This window comes from Dryobates pubescens, chromosome 14 (genome assembly GCF_014839835.1).
Source record: "Dryobates pubescens isolate bDryPub1 chromosome 14, bDryPub1.pri, whole genome shotgun sequence".
In the NCBI taxonomy this organism is placed as follows: domain Eukaryota; kingdom Metazoa; phylum Chordata; class Aves; order Piciformes; family Picidae; genus Dryobates; species Dryobates pubescens.
In genome coordinates this window covers 5,950,452-5,974,123 of record NC_071625.1, presented here as the reverse complement: position 1 = coordinate 5,974,123, position 23,672 = coordinate 5,950,452, and the positions used below count along the sequence as shown (strand labels likewise).

The 23,672-nt window shown below is 39.4% G+C and overlaps 1 protein-coding gene across 1 annotated transcript in view; it reads right to left on the bottom strand.

The window, feature by feature from the left end:
- Positions 1-8,746, bottom strand: part of CNGB3 (cyclic nucleotide gated channel subunit beta 3) — a 49,638-nt gene extending 40,892 nt beyond the window's left edge. The window contains exons 1-2 of the mRNA XM_054167474.1: positions 8,613-8,746; positions 5,173-5,248 (exon numbers count right to left, since the gene is read on the bottom strand). Coding sequence (XP_054023449.1) covers positions 5,173-5,248; positions 8,613-8,720 — 184 coding nt within the window. The 5' untranslated portion in view covers positions 8,721-8,746. The remainder of the gene's footprint in view (positions 1-5,172; positions 5,249-8,612) is intronic.
- Positions 8,747-23,672: the final 14,926 nt, after the last annotated feature.

Genomic DNA, 23,672 nt, shown 5'->3' with positions numbered 1-23,672 from the left:
CCCCCTGCCCTGATTCCCACAGCCAGATTGCCATGTACTCAAGAGTGACAGCAAGGTTAATCTCAACATTTCTGTAATTACCTCACTTGGGGAAATCTCTTTTTTATAATAATTGCCCCTAGTTACATGTATCCTAGCAGAGAATGCAACCTGATAGGAATAATCAAAACAGTGAAATGGTGCTGAAGGCAACGGGATTTCAAACCAAGTCTATTGTGATACTCTGAAGTGAATGATTATCAGCAGTGTAAGTAAAATAGATTGACTCAGTGTGTTAATTCTGGCTTAGTTTTATTGTAAAGAAATCCAGTCATCCATTCCTAGAGGATTTTTGTGGGGGGAAAAAAGAAACAGAGCACAGTAGGGGACAATCAGATTTGTTTCACAAGGACATTCTTCATCTCAAAGTGCCAGCACAGAAAACCTGTCTCTGGAGTGCAAATGTGTATGGGAAGGGAAGACCACAAAGTACAAAAACAAGGTGCTTGCACATGAGCATCCCCTTGCAGAAGGATAATGGCTTCTCAGCCTGCTAGGATACTCTCAAGGTATTCAACCTGAGGTCTGAACCCACGTCAATCACTAGATGGTGACTGGACACAGACTGATGGAAAACATTGTACTCCTGCGAATATTCCAAACCTTTGCAAGTTTTTTTAGAGTTCATAAATCTCCATGACCAGCACAGGGCTCATTTGCATTAGGTTGCTGTGGCCTAACACCACTTCCAGCTGTGTGTCAAGTCATCATAGAGACTGAGGTGCTGAGCTGCTTGTCTGCTGTTCAGAACAAAAGAAGAGATTGCTTGAGCAAACAGGGTCTGACTCTTACTTGTGCTCATTTGAGCAGCAGCAGGAAGTTTTGGGACAGGAAAGAAAGTACTTTGTGCTGTGAAGACCACCAACCTTAGTGGTTATCAGCAGGAAGAGGTGTGCCTCTGGGGTGGTCAGACAATCTGAAGGGACTTTCTTCCAGGAATTAATGAAAGAAAAATCTCTCAGTGACTAGGCTGGCTTTAAAAGTTCTGTTTCTTGGATCAGTTATTTCCATAGACACATTCCACAGCCATCATAATTGCCCTTCAACATCACAAATGTGTTACCCTTATTGCAAAAGAAGCCAAGTGGATTAGCTTTTAAACATAAAGATGTCAATTAATGTCAGGAGCTATGTCGTGGCAGCTAAATCTATTCCTGTGTACAGAACAGGAAAAATGCCTTTGCTTTGCCATGCTTCAGAAAGCAAAGACTTCCCTAGAATTCCCAGCCAGCTCCATGGCCTTGCACTAACAGGGCTGACCAGTATCTTATCTCTGCTTCCCCTTCTTTTCTGGACTGGTTGTGTATATGTCACAGTAGACCTTTTAAAGGTCAGTTACTTGCAGCCCTTATATGAAAAGCAAATATTTCCCTGGGCTCCTGATTGTATAAAAGCACATTTATTGCAGCTCATCTTAATCTTCAGTGGCTAACAAAAGTGTTACAAAGTTTATTTTCTGGGTAAGGAAAGATTTGTATGGAGAAGCTGGGTTTGTTTTCCTAGCATTTACCTCTGTCACTCATGTGAGAAATGAAGATCTGCAAGGAATTTAAAAGACTTCACATCAGCAGGAGTGGATGCAAGCTCATTAAACATATTCAAGTTCTTGGTAAGCTTTACAGAATACTTTTTTATGGTAATAATAGCTGCCTGTTGACCGAGTACCAGTGAAGAGTATAAAGGATAAGACAAGGAATAAGAATATTATTTAAGTCTGTCTGCATTGACAGGTTTGGTTCATTGAGCTGCAGCAATTTATCAAAATGCTAATACTTGATCCGTGTTTTTGAAACACAAACCACTTATTTAACCCTGGATTTTGAGGTTCTAGGGGACAAGTTTTCTTAAGCAGCTTAAGAGTTGGATTCCTAAGAGGCCAAAAGCAAGTTTCAGCAGTAAAAATGTCATGTTTAATGCAAATCTGTCTTTTCAGGTGCTTTTAACTCCGTGGTAGCCCAGGTAGAATTATTTGGACCCTAATTAGCAGAGGTTTCCCAGCAATAGGAGCTTGGCACACTCAATATATTTCTATCTTTAGGAAGTAAGAGTGACCGTCTTCTGTGTAAAGCCAGTGACCAAAGCTTTCCTCTGGGAAGAGGCTATTTTTGTCTCTGGGCCTTCTTTATTTGCACTATGATCAGCATCAATTGTGAGAATTTTCCCTTTTCTAGAATATTCAGGGTTGTTATAGAGCAAATGCCCACTGACATCAAAGTTCTTCATTCCTTCTCCAAGTTTAGTGTTTCAATTAACTGCTGGGTTAGTTCCAGGCTCCATGTTGTACTTTATCTTCTCAGACCACACATTTTTGCATTCTTTTCTGCATGATAGCCCAGCAATTAAGAAGGTCACAGAATTTCCTCTTACATCTCTCTAGTCCAGACTTTCTGTGGGTGGTTGGAAAACCTAATGAAATGTGAGATGAGTTTGAATTCCCCTTCCATGAAAGCAGATAGGCTGATATGGGAAAGATGGCAGCTATCAGCATCTTCTGCTGCTTTTATATTTTAGACCTTTTAGTGGGGAAAGTGAATGTTCCTAAACAAGAGTGTGGTCACTGGTAGCAAGTTTGTAGTGAACTGAAGTTACTGTTGAGCTTCCCCTCCTTTGAGGTGCTACACATTTGGAGATTATTAAAATTCTTTGTTGCTTGGTTTTGTGAAATTTTGTGATCCTCCTCTGTAAAAAAGTACTTAAACCTCAGGTGCTAGAGAATGGCACTTCCATTTAATCCATGTAAATCACCTTTTATATTTTCTGTGTTCTTTCCAAAGCACTTAGGCACTGGACACACTAAATATCACTGAAAATTCACATGGTGGATTCCCAGGTGGGAATTTCAGCCTAGTTTCTGACCAAGAGGTACAATTGTAGGTAGTTTTAGTCTAGCTTTCTCCTTCAGGTCCTGCCAAGAACAAAGCGATGACAATATGGACTGTGAAACTATGTGCATGAATCCAGCTAAAATCTTTGAGATGATTGTTGGTTTAGTAGAAGTAGGAAGAACAAAACCCAGACTATTGAAATAGGGTTGGTTTTGAGTGAGGGAAAAGTGGGAAGGGGATAAGGACAAACTTCAGAAGGATAGTAGGTGAATGTAGTGCTGAGAGTATTTAGAGAGAAAAAGGCATGGCAGGAGATGAGTTTGAAATTACCATATTGGCAGGGTATTCTAGAAGGATGAAAGAAGTTGTGATATGGATAATAGCAATGCAGACACCAACTAGCAGGTGGGTGTTGGATGTGGCCTTCTAAACAGTATAACGATCAAAGGAGCTGCTGAACAGTGCACAGAACAAACCAAGCATTTTTATAGCCAGGCAGTTATGAAAAGTGATAAGTATGCAGACAAACTTCAGCAACTGGATAAACACCTGTTCTCTATGATATTGTGTAGGTGAATCACACTTTACATGAAGGAGTGCAGGGAATAAATTAAAAGATTAATCCATTATGGAGCAAACTAAGCACAGAGAATTGATTGGAGACTGTACTAATTATGCAGAGAACAGAGCAAGTTTACGAGAGAGGGCAACTGAGGAAGTGGAGGTGAAGTCATGAATAGCCAACAAAAGTGCCAGAACCAGATGTTGCTGAGTAGTGCAAGTTGCCAAGTTTTAACCAAAGGGGCTCCAACTATGCTTCCTGATGAGTTTTCATCGGTGCCGAGAATGACACGCTGCCTTGGGAGGTGCTAGGAGAAAGGGAGAAGGAAGTGGCTTGATTTGGCCATAGGGGGCTGAAAATAAGCTAAGCACTGTCTGTTGGTTTGTTTTTCAGGACTAAAGAGCTGCAAAATGGGACTATGATTAGGAGCTTTACAGGTCTATTTTATTCTGGTTATTCCAAAGAAAATAATGAGAAATATTGGAAATGGTTTTTTCTAACTAGTTTCTGACTTCATTTTAGTACTTAGAATCATAAGATGGTAGGGGTTGGAATGGACTTCTGGAGATCATCTAATCCAACCCCCCTGCTACAGCAGGATCTCCTAGGGCAGGCCACACAGGAACACATGCAGGCAGGTTTTGAAAGTCTCAAGAGAAGGAGTTCACCACCTCTCTGGGCAGCCTGTTCCAGTACGCCATCACCCTCACAGTAAGAAGTTTTTCCTTATGTTGACTTATGGTGGGACTTCCTGTGTTCCAGGATTTCCCTTAACTAGTGTTGGTTGAGCCCTGGCGGTGCTTCTAATAACTTTCTCTGAATGTATGTGCACTGCAAAATGCTTTCTTTGGTCTCTTGTTCTTTGGTTACCCACAGATGTTCTTATTTTCTTCTTCTACCAGCTGTCCACATGATTTTAGATCAGATAGATCACCAGGTTTTGCAGGATTCTTTATCTAAACTTTCCTGTGGACTGCTTGAGAACAGCTTTACTTTTTCTGCTCAGAGATAATGAGTTCCTTATTTAGCTTGCATGGTGATGTCTTGCATACAGGGTGCTGGAATTTATCAGCATCTTCTGCCTGTGTAAGTTCTCTGGTTTGGTGGCTTGGCTAGCTGTTGTCCATCTCCTATCCATATGGAAAAGCGGACTTTCTTGTGGCTGTTTGAAAAGAAAACTTGAAGCACCTTCCAGAAAACTTCATGTTAAAAAACATCCAATCAACCAATGTAGCTTAGGTTGTAATAATTTTCTAAAGTAATTGATGAGGTTGGTACTTCTATACTACTTCTGTTTATTTTATATTTTACAAGGGGGGGGGGGGGGAACTTTAGTATCCCAAAACAGACTAAAATTGGATTAATATGTAAAATTAGATCAGATTTTGGATGGAAACTACACCATTTTTGACAATAACTCCACTTTCTCATGGGATAGCAGCTGTGATTTAATGTTGCTAAAAAGCCATGAAACAGCAGATTTGGTATTTTTTCCATTGTTGGCTTATTACTACAGAAGGGATTATGTGTTTGAAAGCTCGTTGCCTTTTATTTTTATTGGATAGTGCTTGTGTTTCTGTAACAAATAATTGGCTTGGCCTCAATGAGAATTTGGAGTTCTTAATTTCTTCTGTAACTGTAAAACAAGATCAGCATTTGGAGGAAGCACAATTTTATTCACAGCCCTATATACTGTGCATATATTTTGTCCAGATAAACATGGAATACTCATAGCTTATTACTGACCTTGCTGCTTTGGTGCCGGTTCTGCTTTATTATTGGCATCTGCCTTCTGTGGTTCATCTGTGTTTTTATTTTCACCCTTAAAAAAATGAATAGGATTAGACACTGTCTGCTTGCTGCTGAAAATAAGGATGGCTCAATGTCTGCTCTGCAACACTCTTCTAGGAGTTTGATTAATCACGTTGATTCACATTAAGCTTTGTTTCTGGATGGTCTCTTTGTGTTTTTGGACAAGGCTTTCTAGATAGGTTGACAAAAGGACTTAGATACTGAAATAAAACACGGATGTCTTCATATCTGCTGTGCAAACACAGTTACTTAGCCTGAATTTCTGCTGCTGCGTGTTTGCAGAGTCTCTCATGTTGTCAGGGCTGACTTGTTCAGTGCTGCCACTCACAAGCCAGTCTGCATTTCTGATTTAGTCCTGTCTAGACCTTCTGCTGGGCTTATTGACCTGTTACGTTTTGAGCTACCTTAACCATGGTGACAAATCTTAGTCTACAAAATTCAGAGACAGTGTCAACTTTCACTGCAAAAAATGAACTTCCTCCCACTCCTGCTAGCTTAGCTTCAGTAACCAATGTGTCACGTACCTGTACTTTGATTTGTCTTGGCTTTGACAGTGACCCTTGAAGGAGGGAGTGCTAAGTGCATGGGAAGCCTTAGGTGCACAATACTGTGTAGCAGCATAGTGCTAAGCAAGCTCATGAGCATTTGTTATCCCAGAGAGAATGGCCCTGCCTGGTGTTTATCATGCTGATTAGCAGGGAAAGATAATGGTATAAGCATATAGAAAATTATTTCTGTTTAGGAGATTCCAGGTCTTCATGCATACTTCCTTCTCTTTCTTTTTTTTCCCCTTGAATTTGAGATTAATTTGGGGTTTGCCTTTTTCTTAACACTTTTTTTTTCCTGTCTGCTTTTATTCAGAAAATTTCACACTTAATTTCTAATACATATATAGATAATAATAAAATTATACATTAAAAGATGTGCACAATAGCATAGAATCAGAATTCTCTCTGTGTGTGTTCATATAAATGAAAACTTTAAGCCAAATCAATCTTTCAATGCTAGAGGAACTTGCGTGTTGTTTTATTTGTAAAGGTTGTTTTCTTTGTTTCCAGTTTCTCTCTCTGGGCTCCTCTATTTAAGGAGGACATTGAGATACTTGAACATGTCCAGAGAAGGGCAACAAGGCTGGTGAGAGGTCTAAAGCACAAGCCCTATGAGGAGAGGTTGGGGGACCTGGGGTTGTATAGCCTGGAGAAGAGGAGGTGCAGGGGAGACCTTATTGCTCTCTACAGCTACCTCAAAGGAGGTTGTAGACAGGTGGGGATTGGTCTCTTCTCCCAGGCAACCAGTACTCCAGAACAAGAGGACACAGTCTCAAGCTGTGCCAGGGGAAGTTTAGGCTCGAGGTGAGGAGAAGGTTCTTTGCAGAAAGAGTAACTGGCCAGTGGAATGTGCTGCCCAGGGAGGTAATGGAGTCACTGTCCTTGGAGGTGTACTGTGGTACTTGAAGCCATGGTTTAGTTGCCAGGAGGTGTTTGGTATTAGGTAATAGGTTGGACTTGATGATCTCTGAGGTCTTTTCCAGCATGGCTGATTCTGTGATTTTTGCAATAACCTAAGAACATTAATGGAGCATAGTACTCTGTGGTTACCAGATACACTTTGCTCTTTAGATGGTATCTCCTTATAAGCAGAATATACCTTTAATTCTTGACCCATTCTCCTGCCCTCGTATTAACCCTCACTACCATCAGCTCCTACTAATATAGAATGATCCGAATGTTGTGCTGCTGTATGGAACTCTGGTGAAAAGTGTAATCCATGTCTCCAGGCAAAGCAAATGTGTTTTTCACAGAGCAGTTTGCCAAGTGAGTTATCAAGCTGTGTTGAAGTCACCTGTTGAGTTTCAGGATGTATCCTTTTTTTTTAAGACAATGTTTTATTGACCAGAGAAAACTGACGTGCAGTATTTTGAAGAAAAATGAACAATCCTTTGCCTGCAGACCTGCAGTATATGAATTTATTGATCACATAAATGTTGGCCATTTTGTATGGATAGAAGCGTGGATGTGTCTGTTCATCAATGATTTATGGGTTTCTTCTTGCACATCAACAAATCGAATCTGACTCACGGTTATGCTGAACTTCAACAATACCAATTCTTGAGGTTATACAAACTTCAGCTGAAAAATGTTGCAGAAAACATTTGTAAGACTGGAAAATGTGGGGTTTTTTTTATCAGCTTTATTGAAAACTGTAACATTTATGGAACTTTTGTACATGTAAATCAAGGCTCCTGGAAGTTCAGTTAGTCTCTGTATATGCCTGAGTGTTGTCAATGGGCTAAAAGAGACTGCTTAGTTAAAATTAACTTTAAGGGTAGAGTTTCAATTGTTTTATTAAGCATGAATTGAGATTAAGAGATCAGGCTGATACTAAAGAATGAACTTGTTTTACTAATTAATTGGCAACAATTTAGAGCTTCACTGTTTTGTCTTTAAGTTTTGATATTGTTAAGCTGGACAAAACCAGGAGACTTTCTAGGGCATTATTGGGGAAAGATGAATATTCAAGGTAACAAGTGAAGAAGTATCTATCCTTCTGTCTCATTTAAAAATAGAATAGAATAAACAAGGTTGGAAGAGACCTTTGAGACCATTGAGTCCAACCTATCACCCAACAGCATCTAATCAACTAAACCATGGCACCAAGCACCCCATCCAGTCTCTTCCTAAACACCTCCAGGGATGGTGACTCCACCGCCTCCCTGGGCAGCACATTCCAATGGCAAATCACTCTTTCTATGAAGAACTTGAACTTCTTCTGAACATCCAGCCTAACCCTCCCCTGGTGCAGCTTGAGACTGTGTTCTCCAGCCCATTCTTTTAATTTTCATTGATAAAATCACTTCTTTACAGTATAGGCAGAAGACAGTTATGATTTATTTTTTTTTAAACAGGAATTATATTAGCAAAACTGAAGCAAATAAAATAGTTCTTAGAACTACTCAATTACTTTACCTTTCCAACAGATATTTAGAAGCAGGCTCATATAGCCCTCTATGCCATCCCACTATTAGGAAAGGATATTTTGCTTCTGATGTTTTCCTCCAGCAGGGAGCAAGATGAATACATCAGCACATCAAAAGCAGCTGTGCCACTATTTGCAATTCTACATTTGCAGTGCTGATCAAGATAACTTTGTACTTCCAGCTTAGCTTTATTTTGAAAAGCAACTTGCAAAATGAGGATTTCCTTTTTTTCTTATGTAAAGAAAAGGTGGGAAAGAGAAGGGGAATAAAAGCATTTATTTGCCAAATAAAGCTTGATACAATGCACAGGTTGAAAATATAACCTTCAGTATTTATGTAAGTGAATGCCATCTTAAACTAGTACTACTGAGTCTATACTAAAGAATAAAGATCATACCTGTCCTGTAGATGCCTTGGATGGTGGAGGATCATCTTGATTCTTGCAGTCCACTTGTTCAGGGGCTAATTTTGCCCTAGAAAACAGTACCTTTATTTTTTTAAACATTGTACTCGTTCAGCTCTTCCTGTAGTGTCTTAACTCTTTTACCATGAACACAAATATAGCACATGCTTTCTTGCCATCAGTAATCAAGCCAATTAGACACCTAATCAGATTTAGGTCTGATTAATGCCTTAAAGAAATTTCTTGCACAGTTAGTTTCACTGAGGGCTTTTTCTCACCATGAGTACTTTTGTTTTATGATGTAAACTAAGTTATTTCTGGATCTGATGATCACAGTACATATAAACACAACTCTTTGTGCACTTTGAATGGTTCCTGGTTAGGATAACTCAGTACCTAATTTTTTTTAATGTACTGGATATTAAGCACTTAGTTTATATTTAGAAATGAAACTAAGTCCTGAAGACATCTGTAGTTCAACCAGGAAAATGAAAGGATTACTTGACCAATAATCACCAGTTATTCAGTATATTACATGAGATCTCAAGAGGTTCATTTTCCTTGCAATATTGAAATCTTTAAAATGTTGATGTATTGTTTGGGTTGTGTGTATTATGGGGTTTTGTTTGTACATTTGTGTTTTGGTTTTGGGGTTTGGTTTTTTTTGAGTGAATTACATTGAAAGGCTTTCCCTCAAAGTGTTTATAAGTAGGACATAAGAGTTGAGATTCTATGGGCTTTGAATTGTCCTATATAGATCTGTATAAAATCAAGCGTAGTTTTACTTGGAGATAAGACTCCAGTTTCAGATACCTCTGGCACCATGTTGCTTCAACTGCTGTTAGCATCAATCTTCACTTCTCTCTTGTCCTTAATTCTGTGCTATTACAAGTCTATGCCTTCACTTCAAAAATCTTCATTTAAACTAACAACTTGATTTATGCTGGCCATCAAGAAATACACAAAGCTATTCCTTTTTTTCTCACCGTAATTATGCATCTAGCAATTATATGGAAGCATTAGAAATGTCTCTGTGTCTGCCCCCCAGGGGCTTCCAGTGTCTGGCAAGAATGGTTTTGAACTCTTATTCTACCATGATAGTAAGTGTAAAAACGAATCAAGTATTTTCACCACTTTGCAAATCTCTTTTTCTGCACTGACATTTATGAGTCAGGCCTTATAATAGTTGTCTGGACTTAAGCTTTGTACTTGGGAAGCCCTCCTCCCCCATGCATGATTTTCATAGCAAGAGCTTGGAACCTCTCTTTTTATTAAGGTCTGCACTTTGCTTTACATTAAAAGCAATGCAGCTCTTGCTAGTGCTTCAGTCTGGGATTGAGCTTAGTGTATGAATAACTAAATTACAAATAAGTGAAAGCAATTAAATGTTAATTTTAAGAGGTCTGGATAATAGCTGCTTTTTGATGTGAAAATCTTCCTCCATGCTCTTTTTACATTAGCTTATAATAGAAAAATCTCAGAAGAAATCATAGAAAACAAGTTCTTGCTTAAATCTTAGTGGAAGAAATTGGCTAATACAAGAAACTTTTATCAATTGCCACATACATACTACCTGCAGACTGCCTTATTGAGAGCAACTGGTTCTTATTATGATAAAGAACCTGTTAATGACTATGGACATCTGCACTTAATAAATGTTTTATTGGTTTAATCTGTGGCTAATTAAATGCTTGAAACTTCTTCATATGATGTGCTTTTGTAAATAATAAGCAGACCAAAACAAAGCTAATATTTTGATGCCAACAGAGGCACAAGTTTATGCCCTGACCCTGGTAAAATGATTAATCTGCCTCAGTATTTCATTTCTCCTCCATGTTCTATGGCTTTGTAGTTATTTTTATCAGGCTCTGAACATGCAAAAAGCACTTTGGTTAATTGAATATAATGATGCACTCTTAAGTAAGAAGATTAGGAGCGCAGCAGCAAAGCAGATAGCCTGTATCCAGTTAGCTTCTTAGCTAGGTTGGCTTTGACTGGCACTTACTATATGCTGTATTTATGGTAAACCCTAGAGGGCTTTAGGGTACAGGGATTTCAAGCCTGTCTCATATGTTCTGTAGAAACAGTTGAGGGTGCAACCTGGACTTTCTTAATGTAGCACTTGTCTTTTTTTTTCTCCTCTTGAAGGAAACTTTAGATAACGTGTTCTTTGAGGGATTTTTGGTTTATTCAAAAGTAAATTTGAAACAAAGCACTTGCAGAGTGTGTCTTATGTTTTAAACTTGTACAAGAGATTATGCTTCATGAAATGCAGCAGGTGTCTGTAGAAACAGAAGTAGTCTAAATGCCTTATGTTCACTTGATTTGTAATTGCAGTGGAAATGATTGGCAGGACTCTTTGCCAACATCCCATTTGAAGCTATATTTAAGTAATGGGAAGGTATGTCCTTAAGCAGTCATGGTCAGATGCATTATAACTTAGCATTCAGTGAGGTATTTTCAGAAATAACAAACACTGCTGAAACAATGATTGTGGCTATTTCTATTTAGCTAATTCTGTACTTATGAATAAGGTTTTCTTCTGTTGCAATTTATATATACTGGCACAAATTTACCAGAATGAGCCTCTGCATCCTATGATTGGGGTGTTACATAGGTCTTGTGGTCTGGAAAAATCTGTAAATAAATAATCTTGATTGGTTTTGCCTTCAAGGAATGCAGACTTAATTTTTCCTTTCAAATTCAGCTTTATATGTCAATTCCAATAAACAGGATTTGTTTGGCTTACATAAAAAACAGATGGGAACACTTCTGTGGCAATAGGCTGGAAAAGACAGGGTGCTGATATTTCCTATTCCTTCTCACATTCCTCTATATAGAATTACTTAGTTAAGGCAGGAGTCATATCCTAAACACTCCTTTTCTGGACCCATCACCAGATTTTGGCTAGCTGTGAGTGTGATACTATCATCAGGCCATAATGTGATGGGTGGGTTGGAGAAGGTGATAAAATTGACTGTCAGCCTGCCAAAATGGTGATGGCTGATGCTGTCTCTTGCTAGTGACCTCGTTTGATGAAAGTAACATGTGAACCAAAAGAATGGGGCATAAGAAAGAAAAGTGTAAGCCCATTTATGTTTAATTTTGCTATTGGTCTACAGGCATAATAATATGAAGCAAACTTCTCTACTAGTAGAAAGTACATCTCCCTTAGAGGGGGTGGGGGGTGTGAAGCTAGGTATGCCTTCTTCACAGAACAAAGATACTACCACTAGGCATTTTTACCTGGATTTCTTGTGCATCCTTTCAGGCAGGATTTCTTTTAGTAGCAGTAGGTTACTGCTCATGTGACTCACCACATAGAAAGCTGTATCAACTACTGTAGTGCTCAAAGTCTCTCTCTCTCTCTCATTTAAATGAATACCCAAAATAAGTCTCTGGACCTAGAAGAAAAAAGGAACAGACCCTCAAGAAAGGTGGTTGTGAGATATCCCTGAAGGAGCGTCATACATGGGCTAGATTACTGCAAGAATTAGGGCTCCTGCAGGTCTTCCTGAAAAACCATATAATCTCAAACTGGCAATTTAGGGTCTAACTACCTTAGTTGGTATGCAGTATTGATTTGGAAGGTATAAGAGGTTATTCTTGTAAGAAAAACAATTAAAGAAGCGGTGTTCTCATGCCACATTTAGTCATTTAGTAGTCTTATATTGCTGAGGTCATAGTGCACCTTCTCTTCCCATTTTTTCATGTATCTCCATGGAGAAGAATAGATTACTACAGAAGGGAATAGGTTCTCTGCCATCTCCTTCAGCTGGGAAATTGCCGACATGTGGTCTGCTGGGTATTTCCCATGGGAAGCCCTCTGTGTACATGAACCACTTCTAAGGAAAATGGAATTGTTCAAGTGCTAGAGTTTCTTAGAATATGAGATGAACTCAAACATCATTTTGTACTGCTAGATTTTTGTGAATGAGGACTGTAGCTGTTCACAGTAGGGAAGCTGGCAAGGCTCTTCTGCTGAATGTGTTCAGTTGGAAGTCCCAGGGAGAAGGCAGGGAGGGCAGACAGCCTTTGTATTTGAAAGGGCTGGAACAGTGTGGAACTGCATGGGCTGACTGTGCACCAGATTTTTGTTGAAAACCACTGGACAAGTTAGGTTTTTTCCTACCTGAAGGCTCCTTACATCAAGAGGTTGAAAAGTAAGTCATTTCAGTAAAATTTGCTCCTCCCCTTCAAATGTAGGATCAGCAAAATCTTTTTCGAATCATGGAAGCACACACTGAAATCTTAGGCTGCCAAAAGGTCAGGAAAATTCCAAGACCCCGAATCCTTCAATTGAAGACTTAGCTTTGATGATTTGTTTTCTAGCCTCTCTACAAAATGGAAATATTTCAGAACCACTGTTTTCCATATAACTTTATGCTCAAAGCTAGGATGTAAAGTTATTTTCTAGTCACTTCCATGCGATTTCACACATGACTCACTGGTTATGCCTGACTTATTAAACAGCTACTCATTGTTTCTGTTTTGTAGAATACCCATGGAGGGTTGTAGCATTTGCCTTTATGGAGTGGAGGGAAAGAATTTAATTCTCAAATAAAACTCACCTGTTTGCTTACAGTTTAACTTTCATGTGTGAGCACTTCAGGAAAATTCAATGTATATTAAAAGTGGATAAATTCTTGAACCATGACTGAATCTCAGATTTTTGGGAACATTTAGGTCTACAACCTGTTCTATTCTGGAAGTCAAACCCATTTAAAATGGTATCTCTTGCTCAGAATGTTTTCAATATATAATCTCATTCTTGGTGACTGACCAATGTCCTCCCAACATTCCTCAGTTATTTCTCTTGCAGGAATAAGGGTGGAGGAAAAGGCTTTTCAGAAGGAAATTTACACCAAAAAATCTGAGCATGATCGAGACAGAGATAGGTTTTTGTTGCCTATATTTGCAGGCTTTGAAGCTTCCTTTTAGAAATTGAGAAGTTTAAGAAATATAATCAAATGTCCTTTATTTTATATTTTTTTTCTAACAGTGTTTTACTTTATAATTATCTTAGCTATAAAAGCTTGACACATTTTCTTGAAGAGAAACTGGGGACTTGAACACATGGCTTGCTTTGGAAGAGAAAAAGACCTAGAGGTGTGAGGCAGGCATCTGAGGGGATGCAGAAATAAGCATGAAAGACCAACACCTGTGGCCACTGCATTCCTATACACTCCTGTAAGCACGACGCTTGTGGAGAGCAGAGGAGGAGGGAGTGATGCATTTAAGGTGTTTACTTCCAGTGATGTTTAACTCTTGTATAATGTTAACATTTCTGTCAGAAGGAAATGGAACTAGAAATCTGGTTATAAATTGCATCTCTTCTGGGAAGATGAAATCTAAAATTTAGGCAAAGAATGAAGCATGTAATGTGTTCCCCTAAACCCATCATATTTTTGGCCTGTCCTCACAGCATCAGCTTCTGACTGCAGCGATGTTTAGCCTCAGTTTTTCGAACAAATATTTAAAGCATGCCACCAACACAAACTACCTAATCTAGTCAACAACATAGCAGCAGAGAACTAAGCATTGTGAAGACAATGTCTTAGTGAAGAAAGAGCCAAACTCTTAAAAATCCACTTTAAATATGGAGCTCATTTGAAAAAGCACTGAAGAGAAAAGCACAGTTGATAAAGTGCTGAACTGGGACTAGCCCCAGTTTTGACCAGTCTGTCGCAACCTACAGTTTTCCTGTTTGTATTTTTCTCTACTTAAAGGTAGATTTGTAATTGCTGTCTGAGGAGTCATCCCTGCCATGCATGGATTGAGACCAATCTATTTGATCCTAGCTTGCTTTTTTTTAATGGTTTTGCAGTTGTAATGAATGCCAAATTGGTTGTGTGGATGGGGCAACCTCTGGAGAAAGGCAAAGCAACTAATGGCACTTCTAATGCAGATTAACAAGCTAGTTCACTCTGAGATAGTGTATTAGAACAACAAACCCAGATGTTAGGCAAACATTTACTTTTGTGAACCAGGCTACTCACACAAGAAGTAGTGTTTAGCATGATTAACTTCTTCAGAGTGCTGTACTGGCTTCTTTCTTTTCTTGTCTTTTATGAAAGAGTAGTGAGAATATTTCCATGAGACTCTCTAGTGGGCTCTAGCCTAAGCTCAAATACAGGACCTGGCTTCGGTTCTGACCTCTGAGAAAAAGGAATTCACATTCACAGCTCCCATTTTTCTCAGTATTATAATGACCTTTTGTGAAGATGAGAAGTACTATTACACAGAATCACAAAATGGACAGGGTTGAAAGGGACCTCTGGGGATCATCTAGTTTAAAACCCCTGCTAAAACAAATTCACCTGGATCAAGTTGCATAGAAATGCATCTGGGTGGGTTTTGAAAGTCTCTAGAAAAGACTCTACAACCTATCTGGGCAGCCTGTTCCAGTGCTCCATCTTCACATAAAAGATGTTTTCCTTTAGTTTGTGGAACTTCTGTGTTCTAGTTTGTGCTTGTGCCCCATATCGTATCATTGTGCACCTCTGAAAAGAGACTGCCCTCTTTCTCCTAACTTGCCCTTTATTCCTAAACATTGATAAGGTCCCCTCTATCCTCTCTTCAGGTTGACCATTCCTAAGTCTTTCAGCTTCTCATTATAAAGGATAGTCCACTCCCCTCATCTTTTGTAGCCGCTGGACTCTGTCTATTAGTTTTCTGTCCCTCTTGAACTGGGAAGCCCACAGCTGTGCACAATACTTTAGATGTGGCCTCACTGGGGCAGTGGGGAGAGAGCAGACCCACCCTGGACCTTAATGCACCTCAGGATACTGTTGGTCTTCTGACCATGAGGATGCATTGGTGACTCATGGTGAACATGTTGTTCACCAGCATTCCTAGTTCCATGGCAGGACTTCTTTCCAACAGGTCTAGCCCTCACCTGTACTGGTGCATAGGGTTATTCCTCCCCAGGTGCAGTACCCTACACTTAAGAAGGGTTACTTAACTTTCTGTGGCTCAATATATTGGAATTTGCTTGCACCCTTTTGAAATACCAGTTTATTTCCTGTGTCCCCACACAGGTGGAGTAATTCCTGTATATACACATACGACAGTTACTTATACTAGTAATACATCTACTTGCCATCAGCTATCCTGCCCTTTGATTCTGGGTTGGCTGAGATTCCTACCTTTGTAAAAGGTAAATTCCTTCACTGAAATTGTGAGGGGAAAGAAATGGAATTATTATCTGATGGAATTATTCCTGTTCAAAGTTCACCATGTCAGTAAGTGTTTGGAAGCCTTTTTTTCTTAAGTGTTAGGAGTTATGCTTGAGTGTTTTAGATTCTGAAGTACTGTATGCTGGAGAACAGAGAATCACAGAATATATCTGCTTGGAAGAAACCTCGCAGATCATTCAACCCTTGATCCCGCACTGAAGGGTCAACACCAAACCATGTTCCTAAGTGCAGGTCCACAAGCTGCTTCAGCACCCACAGGAATGGTGTCTCCAACACTGCCTTGGGCAGACCATTCTAATGTTACTTCTTCACTGAAAGGGTTATTTATTTCCTAATAGTCCTGTCTCTTGACACCAAGGAAAAGAGGCTGGCCCCCTTCAGCCTCCCTTCAGGTAGTTGTAGAGAGCAATGAGGTCACCTCTCAGCCTCCTTTTCCAGACTGAACAACCCCAGGTTCCTCAGTCACTCCTTATAGGCTGTGTGCTTCAGGCCCTTCAATAGCCTTGCTGCACTTCTTTGGGCATACTCCAGCCCCTCAATGTCCTTCCTGTAGTGTGGGGCCCAGAACTGAACATAATACTTGAGGTGTGGCCTCACTTGTCCTGAGTGCAGAGGATGATCACCTCCCTGCTCCTGCTGGCCATAGTGTTTCTGATATAAGCCAGGATGCCATTGGCTTTCTTGGCCATCTGGGTACACTGCTGACTCATGATAAACCTAGATAGATTCCAAAGGTGATGTATTATGTTTGGTGGTAAGGTACAATAGAATATTTTCTTTTAAAGGTCAGTAGGGCTGGAAGTCTAGCTCTATTTACAGAGGGGTAAAAACCCACAGCACATCTGGAAAGTTTAAAGGAGAGACTAAAGCATAAACTTCTTCCCTCTCTTTTATTAGACTTTGCTTAGGTTTAAGCTTGTTCTTGGAACAATGCAACTTTTATCAGTGTGGGAAAAGAGATTTATTTAGCATTTAAAAGCTCTATCTGTGCTGTGAAAGCTGGAAAGAAGCCATTTCCCTTTTGTTATAGACTTGGCTTGGTTATGGCTTTCACTGCTACGAAGCAGCTATTTCTTATTCAGATAAAATATGACTTTTTTTCCTTTGCCCAGTCATTAATCAAAAGCACTAGTAAGTTTGTGATTAAGTGGTTTATGAAGAGCAGTAAATTTTACCAGGGAAAATGAGAGATTTATGTCTCTTTAAATCTATGGGTTGTGTGGTCCTCCCTCCCCCCCCGAATTATAAAGCAGAAGACCAGTAGTCAGCTTTCCTTCAGATGAAATCCTAGAGGAGTTCTTAGTTATAACCTTTCTGTTTATTTGTATATAGCTGTCTGATCTTTGGCAAAGACCCCTTACTTCTAAGGGCATCTGCACGGTGAGATCCTGGATAATCCCATTCTTCTAGTTCCTTCTATGTGCATATGTGTGAACATGGAGGATGGAATCAACTTGTGCCTCCCGTTACCCTGGTCATTTACATCCTCAACCCCTGCATATTGTGAGAAATAAATTCGTTTAAGTTAACAAAACTTGCTCTGGAAATTCCATTAATCTTCCTATCAATTGTATAGGTATTGATTTTTTTTTTTTTTATTTTTTTTTTGTTGTGTAATCATTCAAAATTCCCTTCTTCCTCATTCTGCAAAATGTCATAGAATCAGTCAGGGTTGGAAGGGACCACAAGGATCATCTAGTTCCAACCCCCCTGCCATGGGCAGGGACAGCCCACACTAGATCAGGCTGGCCAGAGCCTCATCCAGCCTGGTCTTAAACACCTCCAGGGATGGTGCCCCAACCGCCTCCCTGGACAACCCATTCCAGGGCTTCACCACTCTCATGGTGAAGAACTTCCTCCTTGCACCCAGCCTGAATCTCCCCACCTCCAGCTTCATTCCATGTCTCTGAAATACTTATTTTTTTATTTTTTTTTTTCATCTTATCCACAAGCACTAAGTATTATATTCTTTCTTAGGTGCCTTATCTTGTTTCCTACCATGCCAACACTAGAGCATCCCAAGATCCAGTATCGTTGAGACCGCTAGACTTCTCTTGCTGCTCTGGTCTGCTCCCACATTGAATCTTCCTCATCAGGGCAGATCTTATAGCAGATCTCCTTCACTTGCTTCTTGAATAATTGTCTATTAAGCATCTGTAGTTTCTTTTGTTCTGTCATAAAGAATACAGCCTGTACAAGCTGATGGTGATGCTTTTTTTGGGTCTCAGGTGGTGCTCTAATAGCTAGTACCCTGCCAACTTTTAATGGTCAGTAAAGTTCTTACACTTCTAATGTACAAAACAAATTACAGTTTAGGCCAACAAGAGACCACAGTGGCTCACTAGGTGTTGTTTTTCTGCTTACTGATCAAAAGTAATGAGCTGAAGAGTATTTATCAGTACATACACTGGACTTGATTGAATGTAATACTAAAGCCTCAATAGAAGACTGGATTTGTAGCATCCTTTTTCATACCAGTAAATGACAAGTCTTTGGTAACAGCTAAGTGGTAGATCTACAAAGCTGTTTCATTGCTTACCTGCCTTTTAAGTCAACAAATACTAAATGACTATTTTGGTATAAGGTGCACAAATACTTTTGTGACTGTAATCCTGAATGCTTAGGAGCCAGGCCTGGGGAATTTGCAACCAAATTAGAACTGGAACTTCCTGCTGCAGTGTCTATTCTCCTGCTGGGAGAGTACTTTAAAATGTTCATGCGTTAATTTATTGGAGGAGATAACATTGCTCAAAAAGAGGACTCTTGTGTCATCAGGTCTTGCTTCACTGTTGCAGTTGGGAGATGTGTTACGGTCCTCTGGAAATTAATCAAACTTAATCTTGAACATTAGTCAAACTTTTAGCTAGAGCTCTCTTTATCCCAAGGTTGTTCTGAAAATGTGCACAGGCTGCAGGTAAACTACTGATATGTCCTGTAATTTCTCACAAGTAATCAAGCTCTGCTTTCAGTACTATGTCTCCTTTAGTGGTGCCCTCAAGCATAAGTGATGGAGAAATTGTCAGGTAATTGCAGCCCTGTCAGCTGGACAAAAGTGTAACCTTCGTACGCTCAGCTGTATTGGTGATCATGAAAATAGTAACATTTCTGAAGTGTGCAGATAGTCTTGAGCTCACAGGAGAAGCCTGTTTGGTAAGATCAGGTCATGTCTTTGCAGTCTCTTTTCACGTAGATTGAAAATTGTATCTTGCTACTTCTAAGTGAGATAAACAGTTCATGGTGAATATACAAGCTTTTAAACATAGATTAGTTTCTTCCAGACTTGTTTTGTTAGAATCAAGCATATTTTCCTGTACTGCTTTGTAGCACAATAGCATGAGATGACTGTGTCCTATGGGATGAGCTATACGGAAGAGTTTATGCATTCTCATTGGATTCAGTAGCCTAAAAATGTCTTTGAATCTGCCAAGAAACCAGATTTCACTGACAGAAAAATACAACAACCTCAGGTACCTACTATGCTTTAGCCTTTAACAAATAGCAGGCTCCAAATCATCAGTCACTTCCTTGACAACTCTTCGTGGTGTATTAATTGTTTCTTAATTCCACTGTGTATTTTATTTGCTCTCCTTTTCACTCTGTTGCACACCTGCCCAATGAATTTGAAAATGACAATTTGGAAATGGAGTCTTTTGACAGTTATCACTGTAATTAAAACCTCAGACATGGTGTTGTCAAGTAACCTGTAATGTATTTGTTTATCATTTCTTTGCTGTGTCTTCGACTAGTATCACTGGGGAGCTGAGTGCAGAGACAGATTCATCTCAACTGTCTGGAGGGGGAGCAGTAGACATCTTCAAGGGAGATTAGGCTGATTTACATCTCTATTCCCACAACATTAAACAATAATAAAGACAAATGAATTCTTGAGTTGGGCATTTTTCTATGAGTGCCTGTAGACAAAGTTACTTGACATCCTCTTTTCGAGGACTTGTTACGACGCCACAAGAATGTGCGTATCAGGAGTTCTCTAACAGATGGGCAAATTTTGTTCAGTGGTGCATGTTAACTCTATAATAAGTCCTAGCACAGAAGGCATGATATTGCAGTAGTACCCAGGGATGGGAATGTTCTTCCACATTTCCTTCCCATTTTGGAAGATGCACAGCTCTTCTGTCTTCTGGACTGAGTCATCATGTTCTGTTCTCAGGATCGTTTGTAGCGGAGTTCTGCGCCATCCTTACATGTACAACATGGCTGCCATTCTATGTTTTGTTTGTTTACCTGTGTAAAGATAGCTCAAAGAATAATATGGAGGGGGGTGGGGTTGAGGTTTGTTGGTGGTTTTTATGTGTACCCTCTTTGGGGAAAAGATGTAGGTATGAAACTCCTACCACAGTTGCTGACTTTGGATGCTAGATAAATTCAATTAAATTATGTGCTCCAGGTACCAGACAGTTACTGGGTGCATGCAATAAGAATAAGGAGCATTCTGTGAAGGGAGAATTTTCTATAGAGCACACAATGTTTATACAAGGCTGCACATCAAGACAAACAAGGAAATGTGACTTGATATCAGTCACAATGAATTCAGCGTGTCCCAAACTATCAGTCAGAAAAATGGGAGGAAACCCCCCCAAACTTTCCCACCTTCTCAGCTGCTTGCAGTGACATCTTAATCCTGGAATATGTCTCCTGCTTAAAGACTGTACTTCCATTTCTACTGTGTATTAGAGCCTTAGTGAATGGATTTTTCCACTATTTGGAGATTTGTTTGTTTAATTGTTCAGTAAGTGTCTTCCTGGGAATAAAACCAAATTAAGGAAATAAAATGTTTCTTTGTTTCTCTGACTCGGCAGTATTCTATGAAGCCATAAACCCTGGAGTCACATCCTTGTATAGAGTGATCGCTGCTCTCTGCAGTTTCCTTTAACACTAGTTTTACTGACAAGAATTATCTCTGTGTATATATCTTTAATGCTTTGCGATAGCTCCATAGGATTTGTGAATCATGGACTGTACTGAGTCTGATAGGAGAATTTGTATTTGACTAGGAGTGTTAATAAGTATTTCTTCATATAGGCTTGTTTATCTGAAAGAAAGCTTTTTAAATCTCTTGAAAGAGATCGAAAAAAATAATTAAACTGAATACATAATTTTAGGGAGAAATTGACAATAAACAGAGGAGGGAAAAATTGCATCTTTGAAAGCAAGCTAGTGGAGCAGTTACTGAGCCATAAACAAAAGGAGGATCAAATATATTGAGTTCTTAAAGCATATTTCAATAATATTAAATTCAATTTTCAGCCATGCAATCAGTCACTTCAATGATCTCCATTATGAAGGAAAGAAAGTCCTTGTCTTTGAATCCATGCAAGGTAAATGATTTTGAGCAGTCAATCCCAGCAGATTTTTGTTTCTGCAACATTTATTTCAGACTTTCACCGTTTGCTGGCTTAGAACAATTTTTAATGCTCCTCAGTTTATAAAAGGCTACAAGAGGTTAATGGGAGCTCTTACTCGAGGAACCCACATAAGAATGGATGAATTCCTACCCACTATCCTGAGATAGAATAGCAGTTCAGATGAGAGTGCCACATCATTAAGCCTGTCCTTGTCAAGTCCATTTTATTTATCAGTAAGGCCACTGTCACATAAATAGCTTTTACATGGCATTGTAATGCTTATACCATATATACTGAGTACTATATTTGCAGCAGTTTTACATCTTCTAGCTGTGCAAAGTGATAGAATGCTGCAAATGTATGCTGCATTTCTGTTTTGGGTTTTTTTTTTGACTGAACTTGAGTGATGCTATGTCTCTGCTCAGCTTCATACTAGTCAGTTGAGTCTTTTCAATGGGAAACAAAAAGTATTGTTTTTGAACAAGTATCTTATAGAACTCCTATAGCCATGCCATAAATGTGAAGAGAGAAAGCCTAGCTGTTTTCTGTCTGCACCTTACATAGAAGCATGTAGATTTCCTAGAGTATAGAGGTAAGACAAACCTGTAAGAGCCTGTAATTGCACAGAATCAGACTTAGCTATGTATGAGAGAAGTAGGCTCTGTGGAGACTTTTTGGTGTCTTGTCTGGCAGCAGACAAGGAAAGCTGCCTCAAGTAGTGGGAGGACAGGATTCCCTCCCTGCTGCGTTTTTCCCTCAGATCTATGGGATAGCTGTGTTTGATGGAAACATGTATCATAGCTGGGACATATGGCAACAGGCTGTGCCTGGTCTCATTAGCCCCATTGCTATTGCTCTGTGCTGCGGAGGGCAGGGGCAGCTGCCCTGAGACCCTGAGTTCTGTGCAGCCAGGAAGGTGTGGTCTGGCAGGAGGTGACACTGAAGGATATGCCTCATACCTGAGATCTGTGAGCACTTAAAAACTTTTGCTGTATCAACTAGCTTCTGTGGCTGCTGCTCACATCAGCTTCAAAACCAGGCATTTTAATAAAGGGAGGGTGGGAGCTGCAGCTTTAACAGGCTTTTTGATGGGCAGACTATCTCTGGGGCAGCAATTTTGGGCACCCAGGATAACGCTTTTGAAAGAGCAGCTTGTCCAGTTTGAAGTTACAGTGGAAGCATAGCTGAAATGAATATTGTAACTTTCATTAAGTTATTATATCCTTGAAGGGAATAAGTTAGTGGAATATTTTCCAGTCAAAAGGCCTATTTTTCCCCCCTACCAGAACATGTTTCTTCAACAAAACTGAAGTTTGTTTTTTTCTGAAAAGTACATATTGGATCTGACAGGAACCACTCTTCCAGTGAAGGAAGAATTTCCTCAAGAACAGAGCAGGAGACAGACTGAATTTTAGAAAGGTACTTTTATTTTTAGGAACGCTGCTTGTGGTTATGTGGATCAGGTTTGTGTCTTGACTTATAACCTGTACAAAATGAGTGATTGCTACACAAGGAGGACAGTTGAAAGTAGGATCACTCAATTCTATGGACAATCGTATATCTCATTTTTCTGTCAGTGAGATTTGGAGGCAGCTCCAAGCTGTCATGTAGAAGCTTGAATCTTTATACTCACATCCACACCTCTTCACAGCTTAGCTAGCAGTTATTGTAAGGTAGCTGCAGATTTTTCCAACAGTAGGAGTTGCTGTTACAAGAAAAGGAATATGCAAAACTTTCACACTGGAGTTAAGATATTTAGTATAAATATCAAAACTAGATGGCAAAAAGTTCAGACCAGGATGAGTACAGTATTTTTCCAAATGAGATAATCTCCTTGAGTTAGATACAAAGTTCAAGTATTCTCAAGTCTAGAACTGAATTGATAGAGAGCGATGGTAATAGTTCCTGTGGGAAATAAGTGCCAGCCCACATCTGTGACCAGCAGCTATGGATGGTGGGTGCTACTGTATGTAAAGGTAGCTGTTCTTCAGGATTCCTTTCTCCACACATTTAAAATTTCTTCATGTATGTTACTCTATTTTTAATATTTTTTTCTTCTTGAAGACAGCACTCACTGGAAAATTAAATCATAATCCTACATACAGTCCTTTATAGGTAACTCCTCCAGCCCTTTCTTTTGTAAGCTTCATCACTAATTTCTTGGAAAGTTGTTCTTTATTCTCCTTATAAATGGTTTTGAATGTGCCAATGTAACCATGAGAGTCCAAGACTGAGCAAGAAAATAAAAATAGAGCATTTTTACCTTTCAGGATATGTCCAAAGATAGTAAATTAGTAAACTACTAATAGCTGCTTCTAGAGCTCTGAAGCTTTCAAATTTACAATAAATCCCAAAGCATTCTCAGGTCAAATAAGTAATACTGCAAACATAGCATTTCCTTTGTTCTGCTTTCATTTAAGGTCAAAGTTACATGGAGCATTGCATTAAGCTTTTAAAACATCGTGCAGAGTCTTCACAGAGCCAGAAGATGC